Here is a 13,396-nt window from a genome sequence, read left to right on the forward strand (position 1 = left end):
CCAGAAAATTGGACTTACAAAATATTTTAAATAAAGTAGCTTCTATTTATATATAAGGAAACGGGGATGAAAGTGGTTTCTTCCCCGCCTATGACAATATTCGTGTCTGAGCTTGTGGAAGAAAATTGCAAAGTCCAAATGCAAATGTTGGGTTAATATCTCAAAATCTCAACTTTCTTACTGAAACCTCAAATTTAAGATAATAATCCAAAAGTTTGACTTTTCCAGTGAAGAAAACGAGCTTCCCTTAAAACCTCTTTATTTGCCTTAATTACATCATTTATCACTTCTTGCTCAGATTCTCTTATTGCTTTTGTTTTATTTTTTATTGTTGCATATTTTAACAAAATATTTCCAACCAAAAAATACTTTACATACTTAATCATCACTGGGCTTACCCAGGGTAATATATAACTTCAAAACATATTTACAAAATTCATGCAGACAGATGATCTCTGTTCAGTATGTTTGTTTAATAAGGTCAAATAAATCAAACAATTTCCTTCAATAGAAAAATAAAATGACACAAACATCTTGTTGTTGCGAAACATTTATTTGCACTCAATTACATGAAAACCGATGTATGTTTCTACTGCAACACAGGTCAAATAAACAAACTATTCTAGAGTCTTTATCACTTAAAACATAAAATATCTTCTGTCTTTGAGCTTGATCTCTTGAACAAATTAGAAAAAAGAAGAAAAAACCCACAAATCTTGATGATTTTAATAGTTGAGCAAAAAAGAAAATCACTTATATGAGTTGGCTTTATGCTTAGGCAAGAATTCAAAATTCTTGGGTACGGGTCCAAGCAGCATTTCACTGGAAAGTAGAAAACAATTCATAAGACACTCATTATTACATTTTGCACTTTTAAAATCTTAATTTTGTGCAATCTTGAAATGTAATTCTAGAAAATAGGCATGTTTGTACTCACCTTATCCTGATCCAGTCCTCTACGTTCTGACTGGCCATCAGTGTCTCCAAATAGTTCCTGCCCATGTAGTACGGAGGTCTCTCATTGATCTTCTGAGGCACTCGCTCCAACAGGCCCACTGGAATATATCTGAGAACAGATGGAGGGAGAAGGAAAGCAACGTTTACCACAGCAAACAGGAAAACTTAACAGCGAGAGTCAGATGCAGTGGAATGCAACATAGTCTATCACACATTTTCAGCTATTACATGTCCCCAGTCTCATAAACTAATGGGAAAAGACCACAAATAAGTCTGTTACCCTAAAATTATATTAAAACAGCTTAATTGCACAGAATATATGAATCGAATTGCTCACAGAAGAACAAATGCAAAATTTCTGAAATGTGATGTAGCCCACCGGCACAAGAAGGAGAGCCACTCAAGCAAGAAGGTGCGTGTCCTCTCCACACCCCTAGTGTCAGAGCCCCAGTGCTCCAGGCCAAAGTTGCTGAAGTCCTTTAGGATGTCCAGTCGCTCACTGGACGAAATGTCCCAGTGTCGGCTCTCCTTGATTTCAGTGAAGATCCAAGGCTTAATGAGAGCACCCCTATAGAGAACCCAGAAAAGGTAATAAATAAATACATACATACATACATAAATAATGTATAAGGATCTTCCATCCTATGGAGTAATTTGTGGTCAGTGTTTTCTTTGTATTTTCCTCTGAGAAACAATGTTTCCACACTTCAACTGAAAATTATACATGGAAAAAGGCACCCACATATTAGCCTTAAGAGCTCTGACAAATTTGCTGCTGGGTTTTAAAACAACTTAAAAAGATTCTTGACTTCACTGAGGCAAAATACACTCATGGCCACTTTATTAGTTTCACCTTGCCAGTACTGGATTGGACCCCATTTTGCCTTAAGAGCTACATAAAATCTTTGTGGCATAGATTCAATAAGATACTAAAAACATTCATCAGAGATTTTGGTCCATATTGACATGACGGCATCACACAGTTCTTGTAGATTTGTCAGCTGCACATCCACGATGTGACTCTCGTGTTCCAACACATCCCGAAGCTGCTGTGTTGGACTGAGATCTGATGACTGTGGAGTTACTGTGAAGTCTGTTAGGTTGTGGCAGTAAATGATGCTCAATTGGTTCCACAACCCTAAAGTGTGCCAAGAAAATATCCCCCACATCATTACACCACCAGCCTGAACCACAGATACAACCCGGGATGGATCCATGTTGTTTATACCTAATTCTAAACCTTTGATCCAAATGTTCTAGCAGAAGTGGAGTTTCACCAGAGCAGGCAGCAGTCTTATATTGTATTGCAATTTTGGCTGTCAACTGGAAGCAGTCTGAAATATTTGTGTTAAACAGTGGGACACGTGTACCTAATGAATGGCCAGTGAGTGTAAACAAATATACTTGAACTCTAATAATGGAAAAAGTTTTAAGTGAAATCTAAAAACAAAAGTCACTGGCTGCAGACCATATCAGTTCCAGATGTCATCTGTTTTTAAGGCATTTCGATCTTTTTTTTTACGCTGCAAGGAAATGACACTAACCTTGCAATCATAATCCCAGAAACTCCGGTCTCTTTCGCTTTCATTGCATCCTCATAGGACAAAATGTCTCCGTTACCTAGAAAAATAAAACCAAATCACCTGTGATTAATATGTACTATAAAAACATGTACAATAAAAACACTACACTGCATTCTGTGCAAGGTTTTACAACCTAGAGAACGCCAAACTAAATGCATGAAACTGTTTAAACATCAGGAGGCTTTTGTCTTTTTGTGTAACCTTTACAAATCCACATACCAAAAAGTGGGATGGGGCTAGCCAGCTTTGCACATGTTGTGATATAGTCCCAATCGGCTAACTTTGTGTATCTCTGCTCTCTGGATCTACCATGCAACTGTAGGAAAAACACAGCGTCAATGTTTTTTAATAGGAGAGGCGTATGTAAACATGTTATACATCACTGAACAGAATAACATCTCGAGAATGAATCGTCACCATAGGATATTTACATTTACATAAATGATACCGATTCAGAATTATGGATGCTTACAGCTACATCTGGCAACTCTGTAAACCTAGAAATGAAATTTCCTTTTAATCATGTTGATTTATGGCATAGGGACGATTTCACATTGCTCAAACATGCTCCTCTTTTACTTACTGTAATCATTGAGACGCCCCAATTCTTCATCTCTGGGATGAGCTTGTGTGCTATGTTAGACTTTTCCTGAACACCGGTGCGGATCTTGACTGTTAGAGGGACATCAAGGACCTACAGGGAGAAAAAGGTTTTCATTCAGCCTTTAACTGAAGGCTGTGTGTCTTTTATCCTGTCTTCTTCCCTTCACCCTAAAATAGTCACAGCACATGGCTGCCCTTCCCTGAGCCAGGATCTAATAAAGTTTTTCTTCCCACTGTTGCCAAATGCTTTTCGAGGGGGAATTGGGTTTTTCCCTCAAATACTGTGCTTAAAATATAAAGCATCTTGAGACAGCTGTTTTTTGTGATTGGGTGCTATATAAATAAAATTGAACTGAATTGTAACTTTGCAATGATCCACAAGAGCAACAAAACTCTCCTTCTTGCATCATTACCATACAATAGGCAAAAAGTCATACTTACATAATTCATTCCTTTGACTATTCGTTCAAATTTTCTGGTACGTGTCATCAAGCCACAGCCTCCGCCCTGATGGGAAAAAACAAAGGCCATCTGTCAGTGACTGTCATATTAATGTTTAACACTTCCTCTCAAATGCTGGTATCTGTGCTCTTTGTGCTGTAGTATAAACACACAAAATGCATCTGACTGCAAAATAGGAAGTCTCAATTTGTCTATTAGGAAATGAAAGAAAAAAAAAAAAGTCACGGTCTGAGCATTTGGGGGGGGGGGGGCAAGTTAAGAGTTTACCTTGTTGTATACGAGATCAATGGGACACCCAGAGTTGATGTCCACAAAATCAACTTCAGTGTTGTTGTTGATGAGCTCTGCACACCTCGTCATTGTGTCGGGGAAACTGCCCTCCACCTAGAGACGCAATTCAGGCTTTAAAAAAATCACAGTCTTGGACTCTCACACAAATCCAGACGTCTTACCAACAACGCCCTCTATAGGACTGAATCCTTCAGAAGATTTTAAACATCACCTGAATACCAAACACATCTTCACTTTCGTGTCTCCTCAGGAGGGCCCACTCAGACTGGTGCCCCTGCAGCAGGTTTGTACACATGGCCATCTCCCCACATGTGATGTCTGCACCAAAGCGCTTACACACGCGACGGAAAGGCAGATTTCCACACTGAAGAAATTAAAGAAATACTTGCTTTATCAGATCCAGACCTCATTTACAGGTCATTATTTAATTGCACTTGCTACATTCCTGGATTTAAAGATAGAAATATATTAAAAAACACAACTACCACTAACTCCAATACTGATTTCAGTGTGATGGTACTTACAGTTGTTAGAGGGGCGAGATAGAGCTTGTCTTGAAAATCCACCTTAAGAACAAAGGCAAAAAGAGGCATTAAGCAATGCAATTTGACTGTAATTTAAATCGTGTAAATATTCCCTAAATATATATATGAGTATCAGATGTCTGCTGATTAGAACAGTTTATTAAAACACCTTGTTTATCGTTTAAACAGACATGAAAACTCTGGAGGAAAGCGACTGGAAGAGATATACCTGCTTCTTTTCACACGGGCGCAGCTTGATGACATCTGCATCAGTCAACGGGCCGACGGTCTTCACTGGAGCAGACTGTTTATCTGAGCTGGTCTACAGTTAGTCAGAAACATGAAAAACACACGCAATAAACATAAGGCTCAATGACAGAGTGGTCAGTAAGAGGGAATGCTGTTGGTAGAAAAGGTTACCTGTACTTCACTAGAAACAGGCTGTTTTTCTCCAGCTGGATCAGCAGAAAATTCAGATGCACATAGATCCCATGAGTGAGACAAAGGAACAAATTAAGATACACTAAAATTGATAATGCATGTATGAGTATGTAAGCAACAGGTCAACACATGTGCAGATTAAAAGAAACAGAATAGGAGTGTATTTAATCTGCTAAAACTGGGTGAGCTGGTCAAAAGCCAATCAATGGTGACACTTGATGAATCATGAGAACGTCCCCTTCACAAAAATAGAAAATCACAAGCTGTAAATCACTGGACTTTTGGCTGTGTTGCTATAACGACCCCACGCACAATAGATGTTACTCAATTGTAATGGAAAACGACCAAAACCGTGTCAAGCCGAGCCGAGGCAAGTGGGTACTAGTGAAAAAGAGGCTTGAGTGACATACTCAGTATCTGTTTCTTCCTAAAAAGCATGAGCAAAATTTGTGATGGCAGCATTCTTTATAAAAGCCTTTTCACTTGTCTTACCGTCGCCTTGCTGTGCTCCTTTATCTTTGTTGTCTGAGAGTGTTTTCAGGTACTTTTCTGACTTTTCGAAGGACACCGATCGCTTCCTCAGGCGACCCTGGAGCTCCTTACTCATGTTGTTCTTCACCATAGTCCTGCCTTCATACACCTTGACCAGATCGGCCTTCTCCATGGATTTGAAGTCAGGCGTAGTGTGGGCCTTGGCGAAGCGGCAGGACAAACCGTAGGCACATTTTCCAAATGTTTCATAGATGTGACAGGTTTCCCCAATATCGGAAGGCTTCGAATCCATATACTTGACAATGTCATGGTCAAAGAAGCACTTTGCTCCAAAGGGGCATTCTTTGTTCTAAATTTATTGGGGGGGGGGGGGGGGGGGGGGGGGAGTCACAAAAATAACTATATGGATCAAAATGTATTGCACAGAGCCTTTTTGAATGCAGAGTCAGAGCTTCATACCTGAATGATTGAGTGACAAAGTCGTTTTTCATCGTAGGCTGTGGGCTTTGTGTGCGGCCTTGACTTATTCTGTCCCCGAAGACGCTTGCCATCTGGTCTACCCTCAAAATTTTGTTTCAGCCTTTTAGGTTCAGGTTCCTCCAAAGAAGTCTCCTTTGAATTCTCAACTGCATCACTTTCACTGGCTTTCTCTCTTTTTGAGCTCTGCCACTCTGAGTCTAACAACCCATGAAACTTGTCTTTGGTTGTAAGGAATCTGCAAACATAAGAAGATGATGAAAGAATCCTCCTGATAAATTTTGTTTTAAATTATGTGTAAAAACAGTCTGTGTGTCACTAAAGCATTTTAGTATGAACTATATTCACACTGGGGGAAAAAAGAGCATAATGGGAGTAAATTATGCTAAACCAGTAAGACCCTGTAGCATGGGTCACTGAAACACTGAAAGCAAAGAGTTGAGGGCCTTCAACAGCCTTTTTGCTGACAGTGTAACACTCTTTGCTTCATCAGACAAAGCAGCAGGAAGGCTGAAAATAAAGGCAGTAAGTCCTTACTACGCCACTGGGGGTTGCAAAGCCCCTGTTTCACCCCTACAGGGCCATATTTTTTATGTTGTGTAAACGAGTTATTATCTCTTGTAGACACTTTCTACAGTTTTTTCACATAAATTCACACGAACATCTTAACAAGTTCAGATGCAGACAGCCTCCTTATAGTCACGTGCCTTGCTTGTGCTGTTTGCTCAGGTCAGATGGTCTGCTTTGTTCTTTCATAAACTCAAACACATGGTTATTTATTCAGCTATGCTTGCTCCCATCTTACTAACTGGCTTACGTTCATCATAAAAATCTGGCGTTATCTTCAGTCCCCTGACTCATGGCTGTCTCTTTTGAAAGTTGGAGAAAGATTGTTCTAATTTGCAGCTTCCCTCTCCTGAAATCTGTTGCAAAAACATATAAATGCGATTTCCACAGTTTTCTTAGTTATTAACAGTATCTTACTCTGGTTTGATCGCAGCTTCACCCTTTGCAGCCACGTCTGCACTCTTCGAAACGTTCACCTCCTCCGCTGTTTCCATCACAGTCTCTCTTCCTGCAACATTTTAACACCTTTCTAATTAAACACTTCACAGGACCATTCAGCTCCCAATCCTACGTTAGGACACTTTATGCACACATTAAACCAGTTCAGGTACTGCCTTATTATCATAATCAGCTTGCCTGCTTTTCTCTGTGCTCCATATTTAACCTTACACTTCCACCAGTTAGCTTCCTCTTGTAGCTGAGTTAGACCACTTACCGATATACTGAGTAAACAACCGCCTTGCTCCAACCGTGAAGTTAAAAGACAACTGATGTACAGAACGTAGAAATCAAGTCAAAAGTTCCTGGGTTTTGTTTTTTTTTCCACAACTGGACATGCACAACCCAGAATCGCGAGGAAACTGTTGTGCAGCACCTTAGATACGTCCGTGGTAAACCTGCTGCTCAACATTGGTTCCGCGAACCGCTTGCAAATCTTTCTCATTGCCTTTGAAATCCAGCACTCAGATTCACCTACTGGGCTGGAGTGTGACTAAGTAAAACAAATTAAAAAATATACATGAAATGTTTTTATCGTTAGTCTTTGTCAATTTGGTCAAGTCTGTCGCGGCAGCCGGTTCACAAGGCCCTCGCTTTTTAGTTTAACTGACTATTGTTTATTTTAGACCGTATTATTTTTAGTTTTTAACCTTATTCAATAATGTATCTATTTATATCCAGTTTTGTTATTTTGTGCAGTTTTCTTTCCTTTTGTTTTGACTGAACCATTTGAGAGCTAAAAACTTCGAATGACAATAAAATGTGTTATCAGCCTGCCTGATGTGGCTTTGATGCATTTGTTTGAGACATGCGATTTCTACATGCCTGTGATTCATATGCCCTCCAAAATTGATGTTTACATTGTAATATTTATTCAAACAAGTAACAAATGCTGACAAATATCCTTTAAATTCTAATAATATATATTAAAAAGAGATTTGCATCATGGATGAAGAGCGGACAAATCTGCAGCAACTGTGTGATGCTGTCATTTCAAAATGGACCAAAATCTCAGATGAATCTGTGTCATGCTGTTCTGAAGGGAAAAAAAGAGGGTCCAAGTTGGTATTTGCAAAGTGTGCCTAACAAAGTTGTATGGTGAGTGTAAATGGAGATCTTTGCTCCAGTCATTTAACTAAAAGAAAAACCCATTTTCTTAATGACTCTTACCATGTGTTGGTTTTAAAATGGCCCAAAAGTCTTCTTCAGTGCTTAAAAACAAACATCACATAAGTCATTCCATAACTTTACCTGTGAATGAAACATTCAGTCAAATGTATTTCATCTTTTGCATTTTTTTTAATTCCAAGACAGCGTATTGATGGATTAAAACACCTGGTATTTGAGCTGAAACATTACATAATGGGTAATCCACTGACAATTTCCTTTTACTCATTAGCTTCAAATGTAATTCCATGTCCCCAGACCTTCAACTTATTATTTTTACTGCTTTAATTACTTTTGTGAGACTAGAAGAATATCACAGGCACAATGTTTAGATTTCAATACTGGAATTAAGTTTGGGATATTAAAAGAGCTCAATCATATTATCTCTGAACATAAAACCTGATTATTCTTAAGTCAAAAAGATGAAAAAGTATCAGCCAACACTGTCTGACAGGCAGCAAGCTACACTCATTCTTCTGGTGAGGCAGAAAGTTTTTCTATTTTTGCGGCAAACCGCTTTCGACTTGAATCGAGGATGTTGATGCCATTCTTCTGGAAGTCATAGCCCAACCTTCTCAGTTCCTCTAGTCGCCCTGTAATGTTTTGTGTGCTGTAGTCCAAAACTTTGGGCTTTTCCAGTATCTGCTTCATTGTTATTCCTCCTTTTAAAAGACAGTCTAGTTTAGAGCTCAGAGTGTCAGGCCCAATGTAGAGGATCATCGGATAGTTGATGATCAGTTTTTTAACATCAGCTTTCCGACAGCCAAGTGCGGTCATCTTCTGCTCCAGGCTGTTGAAATTCTTTTTCAGGTACTCGTTGGAAAGGTCCAGAATTTCTGCCCCGTGGCCTTGAAGAAGAGCCAGCAGTTCTGAATCACTCAACTTAAGTGATGCTTTCAGGTTGTCGATGTTTGTCTTGACTCTCTTAGTGCTTCTGATTAGAATGTAAAGATTTCTTGTTATGACCATTTTTGCAAACTGCTCTGGGTTACTTCCACCGAGCTCTGTGCAGATATCTTCCAGAAACTCCACCATTTGCTTGTTGAGCTCTAAGCTGTTGGAGAATGTCCGCGGTGCTGTGGTCAGCAGCCGGTGGAGATCTTTGGCATTTAGTCCCAGTGAGACCAGATAATCTATGTTCTTTTCCAAGTTGTCGTTATCACTGGAGCGGAAAAACGACTCAGGTGAGCGATCCAGGATGCTTACGATTTCTGCGTCTGTCTGGAAGATGTTTCTCCACAGCTGCCAGCGTTGTTCCAAGTGTTCAATGGAGCGAGTGATGGCTCGGGGATAACGGGATATTATGCTAGCAATGACTTTGCGGCCGGCACCTTTTCCTTGCAGGAACTGAGCGAGGCCGTTCTCATTAGTGAAGATTTTACGAAGCACCCCAGGCTGACGCTGGCGTGCCATCCTCACGTCAACTCCCATGAGGTTCAAGTTCTCGAGCAGAGATTCATTCTCCGGGTTTACCGGCGGCTTTGTTTCAGTACTTCCTGTCGAAGTACTGTAAAGCCTTCTGGGGAAGCAGGCTGATGCAAAATGTATTGGAGTGAAGCCAAAAAAGCTGTGCTGCAATGTCACCGATCGCTGCACAGTGAGGAGGGCTCTCACTCCAGGAACTCCTGCCATTTTTATTGAGGAGGGCCACACTGAAGCATCACTGCAATTCAGACAAGAAAAAACAGACATGTTAATATACACTCATGAAAAGACAGTTTTCACAGCTGCAGTCCTGTGAAAAACTAATCAAACCCCACTGGTTAACAGCTGTAGAACCACCTTTATAATCAGTAAGTTGGAGTGACTGTTTTCTGTGTGACTTTATCAGTCTCTCACTACATTGTAGAGGAATTTTGGAGGTGGTGGAGGTGGTGGAGCCCCCCCCACAGCACTTCAGTCAGGCCAAGGTCTGGGCTTTAACTGGGCCACCACGGCACCTTGATTCTTCTCTTTTTCAGACATTCTGTTGTAGATGCTGCTGCTATACTTGAGATCATTGTCCTGCAGCATGACCCAGTTCGGGCCAAGCTTTAGCTTTCAGAGAGATCCTGGAAAAATTGCGGCATTGTGTTAACACACACCTGAATGCTCCGGACCAGCAAATTGCCAAAAACTCATGCAATCATGCATTTGATAAGCAGCACCTAGCTACTACAAACCCTCTTAATTCCTATGGAAGTAATAAGGGTGTACTTAAGTTTTTTCACAGCACTTTTGCTAAATTAAAAAAAAAAAAAGGCTTTAATATAATTAAAGAAAAGCCAAGAAACAAAAAAGAAAAGCCACTTGGCCAAAAAAGATGCAGACAGGTAACTGGTGAGCACATCTATTATCAGATGCTATTAGTAAGATATGATTGGTTTACTTTTGGATATGTTAATTTACAAATATATGAATCTTTAGTGAAACCATTAAGACATTGGTATATTAATCTTTTTCTTTGCTAATCTGATTTGCTGACACACCGCTCCAAGCTTACACCAGTAACAGAAACTTTCCAAACAAGTATTCTTAAACTTAGTTGTGAACTGCTTGATACTGGCCATTTACTAGTTATTTACTACATAATGCGTACGTTACTTTGGCAAAGTTATTTACGTTAGTAATACAAAGGGAAGCTTTTATTTATTCGCCCGGGAATAACTAACTGAAGAGTCCAACCAAAGCACACAGTCGTTTCTGTTTAGCGGTGTACAATATCTAATCAGTAATAGCCCTTTAAGTACCAGTCTGCTTTAAAAAGTATTAAAAACATACCAAAAGCCAACATTTCTTCCATGCCGGTAACGTGAACTCCAAGAACTCTCGCGAGATTCTTCTTCTTCGTTATATTTATTGGCTGTAGGTTAAATGACAAAATAATACGATAGCGACACAACTGGTATGGTGGAGTTTGTGCCAAACACCACCTCACATCTTCTGAAACATGTTTTTTCTCAGATAATCTAATACAGTGTAAGTTTCGTTATTTTCGTTCTTTTTTTTGCTGTTGACTATATTGCTAACACTCCGTTTAACTTTATTTTTAATTAGGTTTTCCAGCCATTGCCTTTTTCAGCCTCATATTTCTGCTGACAGTGATTAATTTTTTTTCTGTTAGTGTTTTTCTGCGTGTTTAAATCAGAGACTTCTCACCTGTTCCTTGTCATTTCTGCACATTTCCTCTGAAATCTGTAAAGCCATTGCCTTTATACTGATTTATAACCACTAGATGGAAGCAAAGATCTTCTATTTGAAAGAATAGAACATATCAACCAATGACAGGTGAAGTGAATAACGTTACAGTGCCATATTCTGCTAGGAAATCTTGGCATTGGTGTGGATCTTACATTGACATGTACCAAACATCTGCTTACTGTTGCAGAACAAGCACACTCAAATGACAACAGAGCCTTTCACTGGCAGCAGATTCCGCCAGCATGGCTCACCTCAGAAACTGTGCATAATTTGATAAACTTAGGTGTCTAAGGATTTAATCAGACCTCCAAATGACACACATTCCCACCTGAACCTGATCCACAGGTGTCCCACCTCACAGTCCACAGGACCAGAAAGCACAGGATACCCAGTAGTTCAATGTTAATTCTCCAAAACATCAGAGCTTTTAGGACGATCCACACAATATTACACAGATGTTGTGAATGGTTGGTGTAAGGACGGTAAGCGGGATTTTAGAAAAACTTAGGCCATTTGCCCAGTTTCCCCTAATTTCTATTAATATTGTTCAATATCAATTTTCAAACATTATATTGATTTTTTTAATTCTTTTTAATTCACTACATCCTGCGTAAGTGATGTGTAAATTAATGTATTTCCTTACCATTAGTCAAATTTAAAGACATGGTTTAATTAAAATTAACCTTCAAAAATGTATGGTCTGTGTGTATCGAGAATTTTTCCTTTCTTAGTTTGATAAAAACCTGAATTTTTCACAAACAATTTGAGGGACATCTCCATGGAGATGACCCCTGAATAAGTGCTTTTCTGCTTTGCACATACTGTACATTCTAAATTACAGTGTGCTCAGTCACTAGTGAAGCTCTCGGAGAGCAATGACATTTTTCAGTAACCTGGGAAGCTTCAATCACATAATAAAAACACAGCATTATAGAGGACTGGACTGTTGTTACAGGCATCAATAGTTAATTCTGTCTCAGCTAGCAGATGCTCTCGTACAAGCTACAAGAGGACACTTACCATGTGTTATGATTCACAGCCTACCACTGATAAACGTACTGACCCAGTGCGTCTCTTTACTGATGAGTCCCCCCACTTATGCATATTTTAATGCATGACACTGATATTGTCATTATGCAAATACACATTGCTCTGCTGCTCTAAGACTGAAGTGAGCTCCATCGCAACAGCTGGGCAACTGGAGTCTCGATTCAAATTCGTCTCACACATCCACAGGTCACAGTTACATTTGCATTTGCACACCTGCATTTTTCTTAAACCTATCCAAAGTATTTTAGGGACCCTTATGGTCTTTGTGTCTGTCTTTTAATTACTTATACTCTATGACAGACAATAAAGAGAGGTTATAAGACACCATAAATGGTAAGAGTGGTTCAATCTGATCTACGCTGCTATTGTATTTGAAACAGAGACATTCCCACGTGTTGCTGAGCTTCCAGCTTTCTTGTTGCACTTAACTAACCCTACTGGAGTGTGAAATATATATTTTTTAGCCCCCCATAAAAGTTATTTGGCCTCATAAGAGATTACAAGATGCCAAGATTTCTTAAACATAGAAATGGATCATACATGTTTTAGTAATACAAAGTCACGTGAAGTTTTCACAGGACTTTATCAGTCGCTTACAACACTGAAGAGGTAGTATACCCTTACTGTTTCCATAGGAATTAAGTGGGCAAGTGGCAGCCAAGTGCTCCTAATCTCTAACAAGTATGGCTTGTTTGGATGGACTGTCAGAAGAAAACCTATTCTCTCTAAAAAGTCCAAAGTGGAGATCTATGGCTATAATGCACAACACCATGTTTGGTGAAAGCCAAGTACAGCATGTCAGCACACCACCTACTGTCAAGCACGGTGGTGGATAGGCCATGATTTGGCTTGTTTTTGCAGCCATGTCCTCATATTTACATGTTGGGTTTATGAAGTATAACACAAAGTCTCCTTTGTGTAATAAAATTTAGAATACTTTGAGCAGAATGAAGTATAAGGATGAAGAAAAGCCTTTAAAAAAAATGTAATCATATGAGGATCTCAGAAGGTGAAACTACCGTATATTACACTTCTGGGCTATAAATACACTTTAATTTAAAAAAAAAAAAAAAAAAGCTGTAGCACTGGATGTGATGATAATCT

At 39.3% G+C, this 13,396-nt stretch overlaps 2 protein-coding genes across 2 annotated transcripts; both read right to left on the reverse strand.

Moving 5' to 3' along the window:
* Positions 1 to 534: 534 nt before the first annotated feature.
* dus3l (dihydrouridine synthase 3-like) lies at positions 535 to 7,302 on the reverse strand. The gene is made up of 16 exons (XM_082521483.1): positions 7,113 to 7,302; positions 6,815 to 6,905; positions 5,813 to 6,068; positions 5,354 to 5,702; positions 4,841 to 4,875; positions 4,650 to 4,742; positions 4,421 to 4,462; positions 4,108 to 4,260; positions 3,873 to 3,989; positions 3,585 to 3,650; positions 3,124 to 3,234; positions 2,760 to 2,856; positions 2,502 to 2,577; positions 1,337 to 1,525; positions 938 to 1,066; positions 535 to 822 (listed from the first exon to the last, which is right to left on the reverse strand). Exons 2-16 carry the CDS (start codon positions 6,889 to 6,891, stop codon positions 750 to 752), a joined length of 1,863 nt encoding a protein of 620 aa, XP_082377609.1. The 5' UTR covers positions 6,892 to 6,905; positions 7,113 to 7,302; the 3' UTR covers positions 535 to 749.
* An 885-nt stretch (positions 7,303 to 8,187) lies between these two features.
* mterf1 (mitochondrial transcription termination factor 1) lies at positions 8,188 to 10,906 on the reverse strand. Its single transcript, XM_082522495.1, has 2 exons — positions 10,823 to 10,906; positions 8,188 to 9,725 (listed from the first exon to the last, which is right to left on the reverse strand). The coding sequence occupies exon 2, from the start codon at positions 9,692 to 9,694 to the stop codon at positions 8,531 to 8,533; it is 1,164 nt and encodes a 387-aa protein (XP_082378621.1). The 5' UTR covers positions 9,695 to 9,725; positions 10,823 to 10,906; the 3' UTR covers positions 8,188 to 8,530.
* Between the last annotated feature and the right edge of the window lie 2,490 nt (positions 10,907 to 13,396).

Source organism: Aulonocara stuartgranti (genome assembly GCF_965226115.1).
Source record: "Aulonocara stuartgranti genome assembly, chromosome: 22".
NCBI lineage: Eukaryota > Metazoa > Chordata > Actinopteri > Cichliformes > Cichlidae > Aulonocara > Aulonocara stuartgranti.

Excerpts from the sequence above, each read along its gene's own strand:
- dus3l (XM_082521483.1), bottom strand. The coding sequence starts at position 6,891 with ATGGAAACAGCGGAGGAGGTGAACGTTTCGAAGAGTGCAGACGTGGCT. Across the intron at positions 2,578-2,759 it reads TAGCCCCATCCCACTTTTTG|GTAACGGAGACATTTTGTCC; the intron begins GTATGTGGATTT and ends TTATTTTTCTAG. Across the intron at positions 823-937 it reads GAGGACTGGATCAGGATAAG|TGAAATGCTGCTTGGACCCG; the intron begins GTGAGTACAAAC and ends TCTACTTTCCAG.
- mterf1 (XM_082522495.1), bottom strand. The coding sequence starts at position 9,694 with ATGGCAGGAGTTCCTGGAGTGAGAGCCCTCCTCACTGTGCAGCGATCG.